The following is a 20,013-nucleotide window of genomic DNA, read 5'->3' as shown; positions in this document are numbered from 1 at the left end:
TCTCACGTAGCAACCTACTAGGTTTCATTCCTAGGACAACTCTTTATCCTGCGATGGGTCCCAATCTTAAACCAGATGGAAAACACCGAGTTGGGAAGGCTCCCAAAACAGAAAATAAGCACAGGTGAGAACAATACATAATACATAATATTTGCATTCAAACATATTTTATTACACTAAAACATTTAAAAAAAAATCAGTTCTTCAACATAAACATATGAACTATTCCACTGAAATCCATAGGTTTTTAAACCATTATAATATGCAGTTTAAACTAAAAAAATGATTCCACATTTACTAATTTTTAAAATTAGAGACGTATAATCATTTTAATGTAGTTTCAAAATTACTGAAATAATATTCCTCCTCCTCACAGGTGATTTCAGAAGTCTAATGATGGAACCTCATATACATACTAGAAACCTTAACATTTCCTAACAACTCAGCGTTATTTCCTCAGGCATGATGCTTCTAGTTAGCTAGTGAGCTGCAAGGTCGGTAAAATCAGCCATGTGCACTGCAATTCAAAAATGCAAACAGCCCACACTCATTCATTATTACTTATTTTCACCCTTTTAAAAAAAACTGTGAAGCTTTCAGATTTCTGTTGCATTGATATCAATGTCAGGCAGCTCAGTGTTTAATGATGCAAATTCACTTTAAAATTCCTGTTTCTTGTTCTGCAGCCTTACTGAGATTTCATACAGATGTCAGGCATCAAACACCATCTTTTGACTATAGTAGTATCACTTAATTTTGGGTAGAGAAATAAACAGTTGTCAGCTATCCACATTAGTCACTGATTTTTTTAAATGCTAACATTTCACTTTTCTCTCAAAATGTACAGTGTTTACCATTTTGTATAGCCATGAACTATATTTGACTTATGAAGTCATATTTTAAGATATGAAATTTACAATGTAGAATTTCTGTACACTTACTAATTAGCACCAATCCTCTTTATGCCTGTTGAGTAACTTCATTTCCAAATATGCTATAGTAGGTCCACCATCCCTTATCCAAAAGCCTCATAGCTAATGAGTTTCAGAATTCTGGATCTGCTGGCTTTTAGAAATGTATGATACATTTACCATGTTCTGTGTAATAGCCTGAAGCTATAACAAATACATTAATATTTCTATGGTAAGATTTGTGAATATTCACAATATGAGGAATAAATTAAGATTTTTCAGTTCAGGAAAAATTTTTACTCTCAAAAATGTTTTCTGTAAACTCATAAAAAACACTTCCAATTTTTAGAGTTTTTGGATTAATGAATTGTGGATAAGAGATTTGACGAAATGCCAATCGACAACAAGAAAACCCCTGGGTAAAGAGACCACAAAGTAAAAGTACAAATACATATGTGTATTTGTAGACTCTAAAAACCTTGGACCATTTCTTGGCCAGCTGATACTAGCAATGCTTTCTGCCTGGAAGAAAAGACCACTCTTAAACTACAAAATAAAAAAAAAGTTAAGAAATTCAGTTGGTCCCTAGAGAGAATGCAGTCAAGGGGAAATGGAATTTTTATAGATAAACAGGTTAAAGTAATATTTTATTCTTTATCCAACCCATTCTCCCTTAGCAGGGTATAGAACCCTAACATGAAATTTTCAAAGGTATTTTAATTGAAGGTTTGTTGGGTTTTGGGGGAGTATTTGGGGGGCATGCTGCTAGCATTGAACACCCAGAGATTCAGAACATTGAAACTATGGTTTTGTCATTCATTTTAACAGGACTGGAACCTCAACAAGAAAAAGCCTTTCATAACTAAATATTAATCTGATTGACAAGAAACCTGCCTCCCAAGACAACCTCTGATACTTGCTCTGTTCCATTATAAAACATTGAAGAAATAATTACACTTTCTAAGTTACTAACCTTTGTTGGCCTGTTGAAAAGACAGGCTCCACCCCCTCTCTGTAAAAAGTCTCTGTACTCCAAAATGCTGCATTTTGAGAACTTTCGGGAATGGGAAACCCTAAAGAAACAAAGAATCAATTATGTAGCTAATTTACCAAAAGCAGTCATCAGAGAAGAAAATGAAAACCCTTGAACTAGAGCAAAATGTTTGCTCTAGATCTAAATGAATCTACACAAATTACTATAAAGCACTTAGGTTCAAAATGCAAAAACAAATACATGTGGTAGAGCTTTATAAAAATAGACATTCAAAGAAAATCACAGATATGGGTGATATGTTATATCCTTCTCAGCAGTCAAGCACTTTTGTGCACCTAGTTTGAAGCAGTTTATGAAAAGCTCATCATAAACCTCGTCTAGGCTGTATTTTAAAATGTGGTCATTTTTGTTTGCCATGTCTCAGTAAAAGCAGCACTTTTGTGTCTCTGCCCTGAATCAAAGGAGCTCGTGAACCTACTAGATTTTATCTTGGAAGAGGGAGTCATGGGAGGCAATTTATTAAAGACTATATAATGCAAGCTCCAACAACAAGATTCAGATAAATAAGGAAGCCCTAAAGAGATATGTTGTCTGTATATTATGTGTACATACAATACATATTATACATGTAATATTTTAGTGCATATATTTTACACACATAACATATATACACTAGATATATATGAATAAAAGCAGAACTAAGGTGAGCTCCATGAATAATAACACCTTATTCTCAACCTCAAAGACTATGAAGTTCACGATTTAGCACAGATATAATATGAGCCCCTTTGTGAGCTCATACTTAAATTACTATCCCTATGTAAGTACACAGGGGAATATTATACACATGGTCAAGGGTAAGCTGAATCATACACACTGATCCCTTGGACACAGTTGCAACAGATTTTATTTGCGAGTGACTGGCCACTTATTCTAGGATGTAATCCGATAATTTTATGTATTCTGATGTATATAGGAAGCAGGGAAAACCTTCCACTGTTGATGGTGAAAAGAACAATATGTAAATGTATACTTCAGAAAACATATTAAATTTAAATGGCTTCATTACATTCTATAGGCAGCTGATCCAAAAATTCATTTAGAAATTGGGAGTTTAGAACACAGGAGGTATCTCCTTCCTATAGCAGTCCTCATAAAAAAAGCCTGTTTAACCTGTAATAATTACTGAACTCTAGTACAATAGTAATAAGACCATGGAAGCTAACTGCTTCAAGTTTAAACTACATTTCCTTGAAATGTGTTCTAAAGTTGTAAGGATAATGGTCAACTCCTTCTCCAAACCCTCATGCTTGTGCTTCTCTTCTCCCACAAGCTGGGCTTCCAGAAGGGTCTGATGCCAGAATAAGGAAGGGACTCTGCCTGCACAACTAGCTCAGAGGGATGGGGTAGGACCAGTAATGGCCAATTTGTTCGGCAGGTAGCTGGCATAGGCAAAAATGTAGGAGAGGCATGTGGGTGTGGAAACTGCCTCTATCCATTAGGAGTGGGCTCTGCTAAGGAGATATTGAGGCAGTAGTTCCTACAGGGCAGGGGTTACTGGGAAAGAGGGCAGTTTCCAGGCCTTGGTTCACTGAAGCAATGCCACTCTGGGGCAGCTGCTCTACTTCCCAAAGGAGCCACAGAAGAAAAGAGGAGACAGGTGAGTGTACATTCAATTGTCCATCAGTAGAAGACTACTTTATTTAGACACAATAAATCTGTCTTAATAAAAAAATCCTTATTGATTATATAAGTAGTTTAGTACAATTTTTATTACCGTAAACATATCTATTTACAAGTTTCTTAAAATGTAAATTGATGACTAAATTGATTTGCAGACTTTCATGTAGACAACCACCTATTACTCTAAGTGTACTAAAAAAAAATTAATGCTTCTACTAAACTTAGAAGCATTTAATAATGTGCTTTCCTGTAAGAGCAGATAAAAAATAGTAGAGAATACATTTTACTTTTATTATTAACCTTAAACAAAAGATTAAAATATTAAGTAAATTTATTCCTTTTAGTTCTAAAATATCAGATAATATGAATTTATATTAACTGCTATGTCTGAAAGACTAGTACCTGAGAGATTATGTCTAGCTATAAGCAGCAATTTTAACAAAAGTCACATGTTAAGTTCATGCATAATGATATTTACCCTGTTTCCTCCATGATGCAGCCACCCCAGGATTCTGTGCAGTCACATTCTAGTACAATGAAAAAAAGAAGAGCAACAGAAGAAAAAAGCAGCAACAAAAGTCACATCTTTAATTTGCAATACACCCCTCACAATAATTTTTTATTACTAATTCTATTCCAAATAGGTCCAACAGGGGAAGTCTCACAAGCCACAATGTATTCCTTTTAAATCAATATATCTTATCCTTTCCTGAATTATAGATCACTTGTCAGAAAACAGCAGACAAGAAATAAAATTGTGTCTGTCTTTTAGTAACTCAGAGAACCCAATCAAGTTCTGGTTGTAATGTTTAGTGAAAAGTATGCTGGTCTAAAGGTTGGAAAGCTTGAGTTCTATTCCAAGTTCTACCATATGAGAAAGTTCCAGAGGTACATGAGTTAGCATTTCTTGGGTCTCAGTGTTTCCACCTCTAAAGTGGGAATAACACTTCCTTATCCACTTCCCAGATTGGGTCTGGGGTTCACAAGAAATGATGCACCTGTGCACTCTGAACTGTAAAGCTGTGTTATACAAATGCAACAGATCATTCTTGAAGTCCTAGCAAAGTTCCCTGGAAGTTAGAGAAGGGAATTAAATTTGCTGGTCAATGTGATGACTTTGGGGAACACTAAGCTAACAGATTTAGTAAAAGAGAACAACCTAAAATAAAAGTGTAAACAAACATTTAAATTAAATAACAGTCATGAACATGACTTAAATATCATAGAGAGACATGTTGATAATGTGATTGGCCCTTCATTTATTTTTTCCTGTTCTCTTTCCTATCATAGATAAGGACATGTTGGAAGAAAAACTTCCAAATGGGCTGACTTAAAGAAATTCAGAGTTCGGAACTAACAAATTATCTACCCCCACAATTTACAAAGGAATAAAGGATTTTAGGAAAGCAGAACTATGCCAGGCCTTAGTAATGAACCCTGTCTCTCATTCTACCCCGTCATCCAACTCAGTAACATCTCTCAACTGACCTCAGCACTGCCTACTTCACAGCTCCAGGGTCTTTCAAACAAGATTATAAACCTAGTCCTACTCTTTTCTGATTTTAAGGCATCTATGCTAGCTGACTGAACCCTAAATTCCCCTTTAATGTGTACTGTGTGTTTCCTTGGGAAAAATACTCTAAGCAAGGCATTAATACATAAAAGGTTAGTTGAGATTTGCCAAATGCCCCTAGACGTTCGTGATAACTATGTTGCTTGACGACTTAATTATACCCATAAAGGGAATGAAGTAGCCCCTGGATATACATTTGATTTTAATTTTCCATAATACTATGTATTAATATTACCTGGTAGTAGGCTCAAAAGTATAAAATGTAGGATAATGTTAAAGTAGGTTTTGTTCTTTTCTTCCTTTTTATTAGGTGGGTATGGAGACTTTCTTCTCTAGTGTCTCACATTTTCTCAGAGAAAAGAGGAATTCTACTTAATTCCCAGTAAAGAGAATGATTTGAGTGAATATCTTGGTTCCTTTTCCCAAAGGATTGTATTATGCCTTCTTCCACACATGAAAAATAAAAATTATATTTTACAGCTGCTTTGAAGTAAACGTAAATATAAACCAGGTTGGATTTGTGCACTTTCTTTACTCAGATTTTAAAAGAAACTAGAAAGTTTTCATGGGCTCTAAAAGTTTTGTGGCCCCTGGCACTGTGGCCTACTGGATAAGCTGGCCCTGTCTTTCCATCTACCTCTCACCTGCTTATTGAAAAGAGTGACACCTAAAAGACTTTGGTCATATTTTCTACTGGGTAAGATCTGAAAAAGAATCCTCTCCTCCACCACCTGTCCCCATGCTAAAAGGCCCTGGGCGGGAGGTCTACTGTGGGGGAGCCACCTTCTCCAGTTTTTCTGAGGCACAAGGTGGGTAAGTTTAATTTGAAGTGAATAGGAGAAGAAAGCCCTTTTGGACCCAAGATCTAAGCCACTTCTCCAATCCAGCTGTACCACTATTAAACTTGTGATGGAACCTCATCTGGCATCTTCTGTGTACAGTTAACTGATTAGAACCCAGAGGAGTGTGCAGGTGAGCATTCAGCACCCATGAATCCAACATTGTGCAGTGTGAGAGAGAGAGCTAACTCATGCCCTGAGAAACCAGGTTATGAATCTGTCTCCTATTTTATGGATTTTAAAGGGGGAAAGAGATGAAAAATTACCCTAAGTTGCTTGTTTTATAAACTTTTTTAGAGGAAGGAGATATACAATTAAACTGTAGTAATTTAGGAATGAAAAATATTTATAGACTAAAATGCATTATACAGACAGAATGGCATATGAAAGTGATAAGAAGGTCAGTGTACATACTTGGCTTTCTGCTAGAAGGTTCCCATTGGATTCCAAGGTTTTGAGCCAGGCTCTGCGACAGTACTTGTGCCACTGCCATTGGAAGACCATACTGGTTTTCAGAGTTGAAAGTGTGTGGGAAACATTTGAGAGAGTGCACAAAGCTAGTTATTATTTCTTAATCGTAACCACATATCATCTCAGTTCCCTACGTAGAGCCTCACAGCATCTAAAGGTGGCATATCTTCCTTACCACTTCTTTCTTGCAACTGGGCCCAAGAAGCAGAAAGCCCCTCTTACTCTGTGATGTTTCTCAGAACTTGACACTTTCATACGGAAATGTAAAATACAAGTCACAAAAATCTGTGCCTCAATTCAACTTTTACCAAACCTAGGATAAATTCAATTTTCTACAAACATGTCAAGATAGGTCCCAAATGAATGATAGCTATTGACTAGGATTTAGATATAGTTAGCAGTTAGGCTTTCTGGATGATGTTACCAACTGTTAGAAGAAATTGCCTTCATAAAAATGAGGATATCAAAAAACAAAAACAAAAACAAAAACAATGAGATTAAGGAAATAGTTCCAATTTATGTTACAGATAGGCAGGTGGAAAGCATAAAGATGAAAACATTTACATGGGGAGAAAAGAAAAATACCAACTGGATATAATCGTAGACACTTTGATTTAAATGAGTTAAATATGACATGGGCAGAAGAGTATTATAACTCAAAAAGAAAGTTATAAGGGAGGATGAGTAACCTTAAAAAACTCAACATCTTATCTATAGAGGCTAAAAATCTTTGGGCCAATCTTCAGCTTGTGGTTTCCTGAAAATATAAAAAACTATCATTAGGAAATGAAATAATACCTCTTTTCTAACACCAAAGACCACTTTGGGATCTATTGGCTAATATAACACCACTCGTGATATTGGAATTGTTCTAAACAAGTAGGGATGTAAACTGGGCAATAGGGGAGGAAGAGATCAGATACAAAGATAAAGCTCCACTTTAAGAAAATTGATCAAGTTTACCTCATTCACACCAACTCCTCTCGTGCGAGAACAGACACCTCCAAAGTAGCTCAGACTGCTTCTCTTATAGTGAAATGTCACACGCCTTAAGAAAAAAAAGAGTGCTATTAGGAAATCAATGTGTTAACCATCATACAAACGTTCCCAAAATATGTAGGTAAGTCTATTCTCCTACATTGAATACACCAAAGCTATCATCCCAGAAACCAAAAGTGAATTTTAAATCTTTTTCAATTATGTTGTCAGAATTATTTCAGTTGAGCGAATATTAACTGAGTACCTACTCAGCATTACATAATGGGTCAGGAATTAAGGACAGAAAGATAAGCATGGTCTTTGCCCCAATTCTACTAGATGATATCTAGTAGTTACAAAAAAATTGCTCATCTTTAAAAATTGCATAGTAAAGACTAAGAGAAAAGAAATGAAAGAGTAAAGAAGAGAGGGAAGGAAGGAAGGACTCTGGGTGGCTTGGAGGGAGATCTAAAAACAGCTTCACCATGAATGAGGAAGGGAACAGCCTACCTATATCAAAAAGAAAGTATGGTACCCTTTCTCCTTATTGATAGAACCTCAATTTTATTAAATGATCCATCTAAAAAAAAGACTATTTCCTAGCCTCTCTTACAGCTAGGTATGGCCATATGATTAAGATCTAGCCAATGATATGCTGGTATAATTAGTATGTGCAGTTTTCAGAAAAGCCGCTTTTAGGTAGCTGACTCAATTAGGAGTGTCCTTTTGACCTCCTACCTGCCTGTTTCCCACTGCCTGTAAAGAAGAGCTGTGATGGATGGAGAGCCAACACCCATCTTGGATCATTAGTTGACCTTTAGGACAGAAGCTATGTTCTCTGGCCTATGACCATCATCTCATCATAAGAAATCCTAGTTTCATGCTTCTTACATAACAGATGGAAGAATAAACACCAGTCTTGTTCAAGTCACTGTTTTTTAATATGTAGCTCAACTGATACAATAAAGGGATAAAGATAAATGTTAAACCAAGACCACAGTAAAAGCTTAATCGGGTACACACGAGATGAGGTGCACAGCATCAGCATGCTGCTTGATGCGCTGCCGGTATTTGGAGAATTCATGGAGCATCTGCACGGGGTTGGTGGTGATATCAATATGATCCTTCTCAGTCCAGGTCTCCACAGCCACCAGGACCACCCTGGTATTGAGCTGCTCCTTGTAAATCTAAGGGTATACAACAGTACAGGGGCAGGAGGAAAACACTGGGTCAAACATGCACGACCATGAGTCAGAGTCAGTGGAAGGTCTGGAAGGGGGAGGTGAGAGGAGAACACGGGGTCATGATTAGCTAACTCAGACAGAGTCTTCTTTTCCTTTCTCTTTTCCAAGTGCATAAATAAGCACACAACAAACAAACAAGAGAGTCATGCAATTTGGTCTCATGTCACCTACTCTCCAACAAGGTTATTTCAATTCCAGATCAGCAAATCTGGTGGCCCAGCAACTCACTAGGGGATAGATTCTAAAGTTAGGATGAAAACTGAAAACAGGGCATAGTAAAACTACCTCTCCAAAGTGCCAGGTTGGAGCCCAAAATGCTATTCCTGCAGGGTTGGAATGGATCACTACATCTTCAGACAAGCATCAAACAATATGGCTGGCTGGCCTTTGGAGGCCGCATCAAAGGAAAAGTGAAATAACACTGGTGGAAAATCACAAAATGAGGAGCATAAGAGGTAAGAGCAGCTCTATGTCTCCCATTTCACCCTCATCACAAGGTGGTATCCCCCACGATACTTAAATTACCATCTTTCTGCTTTTCTACTTTTGGCCAAGTAGCTAAATAATTTGCATAATTAAGCAACTTCAATGAATGTTACCATTCTGTTTTATTTTCAAACTAATTAGGAAAACAATGAATGATCTTTGAAGACACTGACTAGCAGCCTGAAGCTGCACAGGCTTCACAACAAAGAACCAGTGAAATGTAACATCTTGTAAAAATTAGAATTGATCAGCTACTGTATCTTATATGGGAACCAAAATAAAGGTTACAGTTTGCAAGATGTGATTCTGTTCAGTTATGCTAAAATGATTAACATGGAGAAGCTATCAAGTAAACAGTTTTCAAAGGGGAAAAGATGTGTTTAGTATTCTCTTTTCCATGTATGTTTCTTTTTCTATCCATCACATTATGTAACTAATTCAAAGAATGTATTACAAACGATTTTCTTCTGAGAAGACTGCCAAGAGCTGAGAATAAAGAAAATTAATAAACCAGGTACAAACTGGTTCTCAGAAGTTCAACCCTAACTTTATATGATACTGTTCCGTCTACCCATATTTTGCTTTTGTTCAGCTGTGCCTACCAGATATTATTTATTATGGGCATTTACATGATGGGGGGGAGGGGATCAGGACTGTTTAGAAAGCAGAAAAGAAGGCAACTTCTTAGAGAAAATAAACATCATTTAGATGTTGAGCAATTTATAATTAAAGTTTTTTTCCAATTAAGAGGGAACATAAAATAAAGTTCAGGTAAATATATTTTAGTTGAACAAAACAGCACTATACATTAAAATATACAATGTAGTATGCTATTTTCAATTTATGATTAGTCAAAATTGAATCATTTATTGGAGCTTAATGCATAACATACATATCTATGGAGTTACTACCTGAATCAGGGGAAAAAAGAAAATTTTAATCATCACTTTCTGTAACTTACAAAGTGAAAGGGGGGAAAACATATTGAAATTAAAGGTTTGTGGAGTTAAAAGTCTTTGTAAAGAGATATATCTTTTACTGCTTGCAATTAATTTTATTTGTGGACTGCACCCTATTCTGTCAAATAGAAATAAAGTCTGAAGCATTCCACTAATGGGAACACCAGGAAATTTTTTCCTTTAAAAAAACTTTTGTATTACCTGCATTCTCCAAACATACTCCATGTCAATTTATTAGTTCTCTGCTAACACTAAATATTTGGGACACTAAACCCAAGTAGTTATTATTAACACAGTCTCATCTGCCAAGTGAAATTCAGTTTTTGGTACCTTATTTTCTTCAGCTTTTTTATCCTGCATAGACACTGGTGACAATGAGGTCTAGACATCACTTGGAAGCAACACCAATGCATCTTTGGGATTCTGAGAATAACGAACAGTCCCTTGAAACTGACAGCACTCGTCTTTATAAAGCAGACACCCTATAACTTCTAGCCAGGTGAACTTAAGGAGTCTATTTTTACTTTTGCCCAAGAAAATAATTAAAGTAATGAGTAAGCAAACAAATGTAAAACAATACATCATAATAAAAATAGGGTCAAGAAAACTGGGATACTTACAGAATCTACAAGGTTGACCACAGACTTGGCAAAGTTGTTGGTATGTGCATGAGAAGAACGATGCTTCTTAAACTGGGGGAGAAAAAAGATATTTGAGTCACTGCCAAATCATAACTTAATGGAAAATTTCAAAATTCTATAAAAGCAACAACCTCATAGCAATAGTAAGAGTGGGGATTAAGAAATTTATTTTGTACCAGATTGCGTATGTTCTTATTTTATTTCTCTGCAGGACAGGAAAACTCTACCTTAAAACATCCACAATGTCCTAGGTAACTGAGAGGGCCTACAGAACTATGCACGAGGAACTTTATACCTGAAAAGTAAGTTTTTAATGCAGTCTTAATGTCCACAAATGCAATCCTTTTATTTTCATTAAAACTACCTTTACCAGCTTAGAAATTTCTTAGACCAAGAAATTTAGCCACAATTGGACACTCTCTTAGCTTCAAAGTCAAGGCTATCCACAGATCAAGAAAATAACTTAGGAGGCATTACAGATACAGTCCACGATAGAGTATGCATTTGTAGTAAATTTGGTATATTCTTTCAGAGGAAAAACTCCTCCAAACAAACCTTTTGCTTGGGATTGATCAAAGTCAGAACAAATAGGAGAAGAAAAGTAAAAATGTTAAGTGTGCCAATAGTTTATGAGTGTTTATGATTCTTTAAGAAAATAAAGAAATTAATAGAATAATTATATAACAACACATGGATGGCTACAATTTTAGCAAGGTGCACTTTCCTCAGTGTGTTTTTAAGAGGACACTTGAATACTGAAGCATCACAGCAGGATTACACCCTCTACTGGTCAATGAGGCTCTCATTATTTTCTACAACTGAAAAATTATTGTTTTAATAATTAAATACTTATTAAAATAATGCATCTTTCATGAAGATTTAAAATATGCCGACAGTGGAAAACCATGATTATTTATTTCTCCTTTGCCCATTTTCATCCTTAAATTTGTCAGACCCTTTCATTTCATTCTCTTTCTACCCCATGACTATGTTTTTAAAACAAGGAATATATGTCTTAATGCTTACAAGTATGCTATTTTATCTTTTATAACACAGCACACTGATGATACATGGTAATAGACAAGAAATTGATTAATACTGTGCTAGTAGAATTTATTAATTCACACATATTAGTATAACATTACTGTTATTATTATTGCTACCACTGTGCATCATCATCTGACCAAAACTGTATTGATTTTTTACAGTAAACTTCAATGTATGTATATAACTGAGTCATAAAGTTCATATTGATCTAAATGTTTTCAGGCATCAGAATAGGTTTCTAAAACTTAGCATAAAGAAGTTACCATAAATAGCTGAGCATTTTAATGTGCCTAGCAAAACTCCACAAGCTAAAAACCTGCAAACATACTTTTTAAATTAAAAGCAGCAAAAGTACAGAATCACAAAAAGAAAAGGAAAGTATTAGCTGACACCTATTCTAATGCAGTGGTATCATATACCTATTGTGCTGGTTTAAATCTGTTATGTACCCCATAACAAGCCATGTTCTTTAATGCAACCTTGTGGGGGCAGACCTATTATGGGTGGGATCTTTTGATTGTTTCCATGGAGATGTGACCCTGCCCATTCAGGGTGGGTCTTGATTAGTTTACTGGAGTAAAGCAAGGAAGTAATTCAAGGACTGGTGGTCTTATAAGAACAGAACACACAGAGAGACACACCGGGAAGATGGCCATGTGAAGACAGAGGCAGAAATCGGAGTGATGCAGCTACAAGGCAAGGAATGCTAAGAACTGCCTGGAGCCATCAGAAGCTGGAAGTAGTGAGGAAGGATTTGTCCTACCTAGAGTTCAGAGGGAGCACGGATCTACCAACACCTGGGTTTTGGACTTCTAGCCTCAAGTACTGTGAAAGAGTAAATTTCTGTTATTTTACAACATCAACCTGTCACAACCTGTTGTGGTAGCTTGTTAGAGCAGCTCTAGAAAACCAATACACCTTGTTTCAAAAAAGTGTAAAATGAAGCACAAAGAGGACAAATAACCTATCCAAGACACACCGCTGAAACTGAAACCCTACTCTGGGTTGAGATAAGAGGTAAACTTGTTCAGTTAATAATTCTTATTAAACAGTTTATGTACATCCCTACCAAATCATGATCATTCATGAGAACTCATAATTTTTAAGGTAAATATAAAAGAGTGGTTTTTTTTTCCAAAAGAAAAACCAAATGAGACCAACACTGAAAGATATTTTGAGCTATCATTACATAGTTGTCCTTACTGACTCATACTTAAGAATATAGCAGAACTGTAGGCATAACATTTGCTCTTCATACATTTAAAATATCTCAGTCAATTTTCTATTAGAGTAAGGTTTTTAATATTTATTTTTAGCTTAAGCAGCTCAGAGAAATGTTTGCAGATCCTTATCGAGGCTATAATTGGCCCAGAAATTAGGTTCTGCCATCCAGGTACCAGAATGCTTTCTACAAAATTGAGGGATGTTTCTTTTTTAATTGAAAACCACTGATACAAATATGTGGGTTGTTCAAAATAAGATATCCACATTTTTTCAGGAAACCAATATTAGGTTACTATGAATTAAAGAGTCATGCTTAATGCAAATGTAGGCAAAATGTTTCTATTTTCTGCATCATTGAGAACTGATTTTGCATATTTAAAAAAAGTGCAAGCTCCATTTATGATAAAACTCATTTTCATATCCTCTGATCACTGAAAACAATTTACATCGAAAGTGGCAAATCTGCTTTTGCTTCCTTAACAAATACAATCCTTAAGAAACTTGCTTTTTGGAAAAAAATTAAAATTAGAACTTGTTTTAACAGAGGGTGACAATAATCAAAATACTGTTCTGCCTCATATAGGCAAAGGATTGTGAGATAAGTAGTCTCAGTGGGATGATTATTCTGAAAATCAATGGCAAATCTCCAGGTATTAAAAAGTAGATGTATTAATTATTCTAGTTCAGTATGACTTTAAACATGTAAATTTAAGTACTTTGATCCATGTTCTGATTTACTGCTCCTTTGTGCTAATCAACTTCCAAAGCTGCCTTCACCATAAAAAAGGGCTTTTCTCAACTCTTAAGAGAAAAAAAAATACTCTTACAAAATGACACAGTTGGAACTACTATAGATTAGGATTTAAATTGGTCTTGAAGCAAAAGGAAAATAGTTTTAGTTCTCATAGCCCAGATGTAATATTTCTTTAAACAGTAGAAATCTTCTTAGGTCCTTTCTTTCTATCTTAGGAATTATTATCATTCAAGAATAAAAAGCTTCTGCTTAAAAAAATTTCTTTACATGTATTCCTTCCAAATTTATCATACAAATTACAGTACTTTTTTCTGGTTTCAAAGACAGATTAGTATGTGCATAATTACAATTCATTTTAATAATAAGGTGAATTTCCAATATTTACCATTAGAAGACTTTCCTATTTTGATAGAATGAATAAGGTAACTTTATCACAGTCTGGTATAATGTGTAGAAATTTTCCATATATGAAAACAATATTTTAAGAAGGCTGCCATTTTATTATTCATGAAGTAAAGATTAAATTTAGAAGGATTAAAAAATACATTCAAAATATAAGATGTTAAAAAATTATCAAGTTTCCTATTTTGTACAGTTGAGTGGAGTACAGTTAAAAGAATTTCTACTTTATCTTCAAGAGAGAACAATGGAGGACAATGATTATTTTTCATATGTCTTTTGAGTGTGACTGAAATGACACTTCAATCACATTGTACTCTGACAGAAATAACACAAGATTATTCATATTTCTAATATTGAAAGAAGATAAATCATTGGTTAGCATATTCTCTTTGAACAGATCTTTATTTTGTATGTTTATTTCTTATCATTATATCCACACAAATCATAACAATTAGCAAAAAAAAAATAACATGTTGGTGGAACAAAGACATGGAATAAAATTAGGAAGCACTGACCAAACACGTAGACAAAGGTAAATAGAGAGTAAGAATGTTAAATGAAGGCAAGTGAACGATGGCAAACAAATAGTTAAATCCACTAATTATAGCTATTAGTAAGCAGGAAAAATTTAGAGTTGAGTAAATTCTATAAAATACCTAGTGTTTTGAAATAAATCAAAGCATTTACTAGCTCTAAAAAAGTAAAGCATCTAAATATCTTGGCTTTAATAAGTGACAAATAATGATTAAATACAAAGTGAAACTTTTCTTTCTTAAGTAAACTATTGGTCTAAAGACCACCGAGTCTATATTCTTACCGTTTTGTGATCATTAACAATTATAAGTTCTAAATATTTCATTTCTTCAAACACACCACGAGATGGCTGTGGAAATGCAAATATATGGTCAGAATAGTGGTGACAGAAAATATTTCTCATGTTCATTATTAGGTTGTAGATTGTCTTTGAACATCAGAAGACTGTGTTGCCTGCTTTATAAACACCCTGTAAGAACCAAGGTCAGGAAATTAAGTATCTACTTATAACCTCACTAAAGAGCTACCCAGGGAATAAAAAAAAAAGTTGACTATAAACTGTGGATAAATATTCAAGTATTTGAAAATGAACAGGACTTAACTGTTATTATAGTTAAGTGTTCATCAAGACAGGAATAGCCCATGTTGTTTTTATGTGTTTTATATGTAAAAGAAGGTCTAGGGAGAAATAGAGTATAATTCTGTTAAAATAAATAAACCTCAATTTCTTTGGCATGAAGATGTGATAAAATATTAATACCTACTTAAAACTTCAAATCATAAATTATAGTTACCTCCAGGTATATATGCAACCGATATCAACATAGTCAAAAACAGAAATGTTAACCCACTGGTGTGAAATTCCAATAATGTATCAATTCTTAACTAGACAACTTCTCAAAGGAACAAACACTGCAGATTATTATATTCAGGCACATTGAAATTTTAATTATTACTGGATAATCTTTAAGAGTAAGGGCTAAGTTTTTTAGCCCTCATTTGGTCTTTTATTTTCTTTTTCATAATTGGAAAATTAATAATGGTGGCTCTTTGTTTTTTCCTACATGGTCATTCATTAGTTTATATTTGATAAGGGTAGACTCTAGTCTACCTGCTATGTAAGGTCAACCTGCTATACAAAACTTATTATTACCAACTGCATCTTCAAAAGTAAGCACAAGATCTCTAAGTACAAAATTAAGTGTTATTCATAATCACCTTAATACAGGATCATAAAAGAGAGGATGAATTATCCTGGAACTAGGTTTTTGATAGCTGGTGGTCTAATTTTTACACACAAAAAATACATTCAGCAAAACATTATCTAAAATGAGCAATTTCCACTCTAATTACTCATTAAATTATCTAGTAAATTGCCATGTAATCTATAAGCTATGGAATTAATTTTCGGTTACATAGCATTCACCATGTAATTACAAACCATCCCCATCATTACAGCTTTCTAATCTATTTTGAAAAAAACTAGGAACATAATTTCAGTTTTAAAGCCCCTATACATTTATTAATACATGTGAGACATACAACAGTTGTTGATTACATAATTATATGATTTTTATTTAGTAACTGTCATATTACTAATGGTCAAATAGATTCATTCCATTCTGAAAAACACATCCTGCTATGAAGTTTGGTATAATGAGGTTTTTAATTTGAAAGAAATATGAATAAACATGATAGGCCAACATCTCAAAACCTAACTCCTCCCCCTGCCTTTTTTAACAGAAACATTTCACATGATGTTCTATAAACCACATAGTCAAAAAAAATTGCTATACTTTCAGAAGAAAACACATACACTGCAACTTTTTTAAGAAAACACTTAAATTGGAGCTGAAAATAATATATTCTTTATATGACATCAGAATTCATAGAACGGTACATGAACATGAAACTGTAATCAGTTTCATCCATTAATAAGGATTCCAGTTCAGAATTAAAGTCACCTAAGAAATCATAAGCACAGCTGTTTTTTGCTTGTTGTTTTTGTTTTTAAGAGGGCAGTCTCCAAATCTAAACTGCTTTAGCTACACTTAGATACTGTGTGATGACAGGCCACAATTTAACTAAGTAAAATAACCCCACCTGTGGCTCAATGCCACACTCACATTCACTGCTCTCTTCCTTCTCCTTTTCAACCACTGTAATTCAGACATAAAGGGCCACTGATCACTGCTTTCCATACCTATGTAAAAGAAAAACAAATACTAAAATTTATGTTTGACTGCATTCCAATCTGAGTATGCTTTTCAAATATTATACAAAGGAATAGTGACATTAATAATAGATGTCATCTCAAAATCAAGATAACCCAAGATGAAAAAGTATACTTTTCATCACACATTTCAGAGTCTCATGATCACAAAAATATTTCAAATGTAATTTACTTCCAAACACCATGAAAAACATAATGGACTGGTGAAGACTCATTAGAATATGGGTATTTGACCTACAACCACCTGACACTCAATATCTGAAAATTAAAGAGAATTCTACAAGGCTAAATTTATTTTAGAATTAAAAATAACTTATGGAATAAGCTTTTGCACAAATTATTAAAGACTTTGGCATTAAAATATAGAAACGATATTACAGATCCAAACAACCCAAAAGAAATTTGGCCAACATTTGCATGCCTAAGATGCCTCAGTTCCAGCAATAAACTGCTAGTGAAATTTAGGGATGATCCTCACTGAACCCTCTGTTGTATTTGGCCACACTCTCTGGATTCCAAAGCAGCTTTATTCTAGGGCTTCATATTTCAGTCTTCCAATTGCTGCCCATCCATACTACTCACCCCAGATCTCAGACCAGTTTCACCACCCATCAAGCCTGCACATCTGCTGACTTCCACCAAGTCACAGCTCTTACTACATAAAATCCAATGGTATTTTAATTAAAACTTACTGAGATTCTTCATTTGCTTAGAATACTGTCCTGCCATGGTTTTCTGGATTATATGTGGTCGACCTGTGCTTTTCTGAAACAACACAATTGTAGGTAATTAAAAAGCAAGCTGTGAACAAAACTCTATGGAACAATATTAAAACTTTCTCTAATGTCCATACATTAGAATATTTATATGCTACTGTTTTAGCTATCAAAAAGGAGAAGCATACGTCTTAATAAAACTTTTATTTTAAATAAAATAGCATCCAATGGCTCCAGTTTAGACCAAAGCAGAGTTTTATTAGTTACTCTTAAAACCCAGTTTTCTTAAAACTCATTGTGATGGTTAGGTTCATGTGTCATCTTGGCCAAGTGATGGTACCCAGGTATCTGGTCAAGCAAGCACTGGCCTAACCGTTACTGCAAGGACATTTGTGGCTGGTTAATAAACCAGAAGACTGGTTTGTTAAATCACCAGTCAATTGGCTGCAGCTCTGTCTGATTTCATCAAGGAAGGGCGTGTCTTCCACAATGAGAAAATGCAATCAGCTGGATTTAAGCCAATCAGTTGAAAACTTTTAAGTGAGACAGTCAGAGGACCTTCACTTCTTCTTTGGCTGACCAGCGAAGCATTTCCTAAAGAGTTCACTGAAGTTGCCAGTTCATTGCCTGAGGAGTTCATCGAACATCTTCACTGGAGTTGCCAGTCTTCTGCCTGCCCTAAGGAATTTAAACTCGTGCATACTCACAGTTGCATGAGACACTTTTATAAATCTTATATTTATAAATATCTCTTGTTGATTCTGTTTCCCTAGAGAATCCTAACTAATAAACTCATGAATAGGAAATTCACAAGAAAGATAATCGGTCAAAAAACATACAAAAAAGTGCTGAACACTTTAATGTTGATTTGAAATGCAAATTAAAAAAGCAATGAAATATCACTTTTTTGCCATCAAGTTGGCAAAAAATTAAAAATTATGATATCCATAGTTAGTTACAGTTGCTTGTGGGAGTAAGTTGGTAGCACAGTATCAGAGGGAAATTCAGCAATGTCCATCAACAACCTTGAAAATATTCATGTCTTTTGCCCTAGGAATTATACCTTTAGGAATTTATTACTATCTTTACTGTTATTATCATTATCCAACATTACCAAGTGCACAATATGTGCCAGGCCCTGCTAATGTACACATTACTCAATTTAATCCTGACAAGAATCCATATAGTGAATTATTTAGAGCCATTTTACAAATGAAGACATGGATGCTCAGAGAGAGAATCTGTTGGGTTAAAATTATATTACAGCTACCTAAGATGGCAGCTAGGTGAGACAGGGCAAAAAAACAACTCCATGAAAAATACTACATAAAAACCAGAAAGTGACCCAGAACACTAGTTTCAGCAATGCACCAGCTGGACAAGGTCTGCTAAAACCACAGGGACCGTGCACTTGGTGAAACCGGGAGTCTGCATTCTGAAACGAGTGAGTAAGCTGGCTGAAAGTCCCGCAGCCGCGCTGTGGTGTGGGGAAACTGGAGGATGGCGTTTGGAGACTGTGCCAGTTTGAATGTATTATGTCCCCCAGAAAAAGCCATATTCTTTGATGCAATCTTGTGGGGCAGACAGAATAGTGGGGATTAAGTTGGAAAGTTTGAATTAGGTTGTTTGCATGGAGATGTGCCCCACCCAGCTGTGGGTGGTGACTCTGGTGGGATACTCCCATGGAGGCGTGGCCCCACCCATTCAGGGTGGGCCTTGATCAGTGGAGCCATATAAACGTGCTGACTAAAGAGACTGAACTGAGTGCAGCTGTGAGTGACGTTTTGAAGAGGAGCAAGCTTGCTAGAGAGGAATGTCCTGGGAGAAAGCCATTTTGAAACCAGAACTTTGGAGCAGATACCAGCCACGTGCCTTCCCAGCTAACAGAGGTTTTCGGACGCCATTGGCCATCCTCCAGTGAAGGTACCAGATTACTGATGTGTTACCTTGGACACTTTATGGCCTTAAGACTGTAACCGTGTAGCCAAATAAACCCCCTTTTTATAAAAGCCAATCCGTCTCTGGTGTTTTGCATTCTGCAGCATTAGCAAACTAGAACAGAGACGGACTAGTTCTTTTTTAAAAAAAAAAAAACAAAAACCCGGGAGCAGCTGCAGATATGGCAGTGAGAACTGTGCAGTGAAGCATGGCAGGAGCAGGCTGAGCCAACCTCTCGGTGTCTGGCATGGAGGAAAGACCACTGCTGATTCCCTCAGGGCCAGGGGAGCAGAGGGGAGAGCCAAAAGGAGAAAGAAACCACGCTGCTTGCAGCTGGCTCCCTGGCAGGCTGGAGATACTCCTGCCCGGAGCTGTACCCACAGCCC

The 20,013-nt window shown here is 35.4% G+C and overlaps 1 protein-coding gene and 1 long non-coding RNA gene across 3 annotated transcripts in view; one reads left to right on the top strand and one right to left on the bottom strand.

Annotated features, from left to right (window-relative positions):
• Positions 1-2,490, top strand: part of LOC119544186 — a 29,469-nt gene extending 26,979 nt beyond the window's left edge. The window contains exon 3 of the long non-coding RNA XR_005218784.1: positions 1,740-2,490. This is a non-coding gene — a long non-coding RNA (uncharacterized LOC119544186). The remainder of the gene's footprint in view (positions 1-1,739) is intronic.
• Positions 1-20,013, bottom strand: part of ADAM23 (ADAM metallopeptidase domain 23) — a 166,427-nt gene that overhangs the window by 42,922 nt on the left and 103,492 nt on the right. For both annotated transcript variants that reach the window (XM_037849407.1, XM_037849408.1), the window contains exons 7-15: positions 17,666-17,738; positions 16,867-16,943; positions 15,024-15,089; positions 10,759-10,830; positions 8,473-8,636; positions 7,435-7,519; positions 6,415-6,505; positions 4,067-4,115; positions 1,885-1,984 (exon numbers count right to left, since the gene is read on the bottom strand). In XM_037849407.1, the coding sequence (XP_037705335.1) occupies positions 1,885-1,984; positions 4,067-4,115; positions 6,415-6,505; positions 7,435-7,519; positions 8,473-8,636; positions 10,759-10,830; positions 15,024-15,089; positions 16,867-16,943; positions 17,666-17,738 (777 nt within the window). The remainder of the gene's footprint in view (positions 1-1,884; positions 1,985-4,066; positions 4,116-6,414; positions 6,506-7,434; positions 7,520-8,472; positions 8,637-10,758; positions 10,831-15,023; positions 15,090-16,866; positions 16,944-17,665; positions 17,739-20,013) is intronic.

The sequence above is a fragment of the Choloepus didactylus genome, chromosome 9 (assembly GCF_015220235.1).
Source record: "Choloepus didactylus isolate mChoDid1 chromosome 9, mChoDid1.pri, whole genome shotgun sequence".
NCBI classification, from domain to species: domain Eukaryota; kingdom Metazoa; phylum Chordata; class Mammalia; order Pilosa; family Megalonychidae; genus Choloepus; species Choloepus didactylus.
This window is presented reverse-complemented; position numbering and strand designations above follow the sequence as displayed.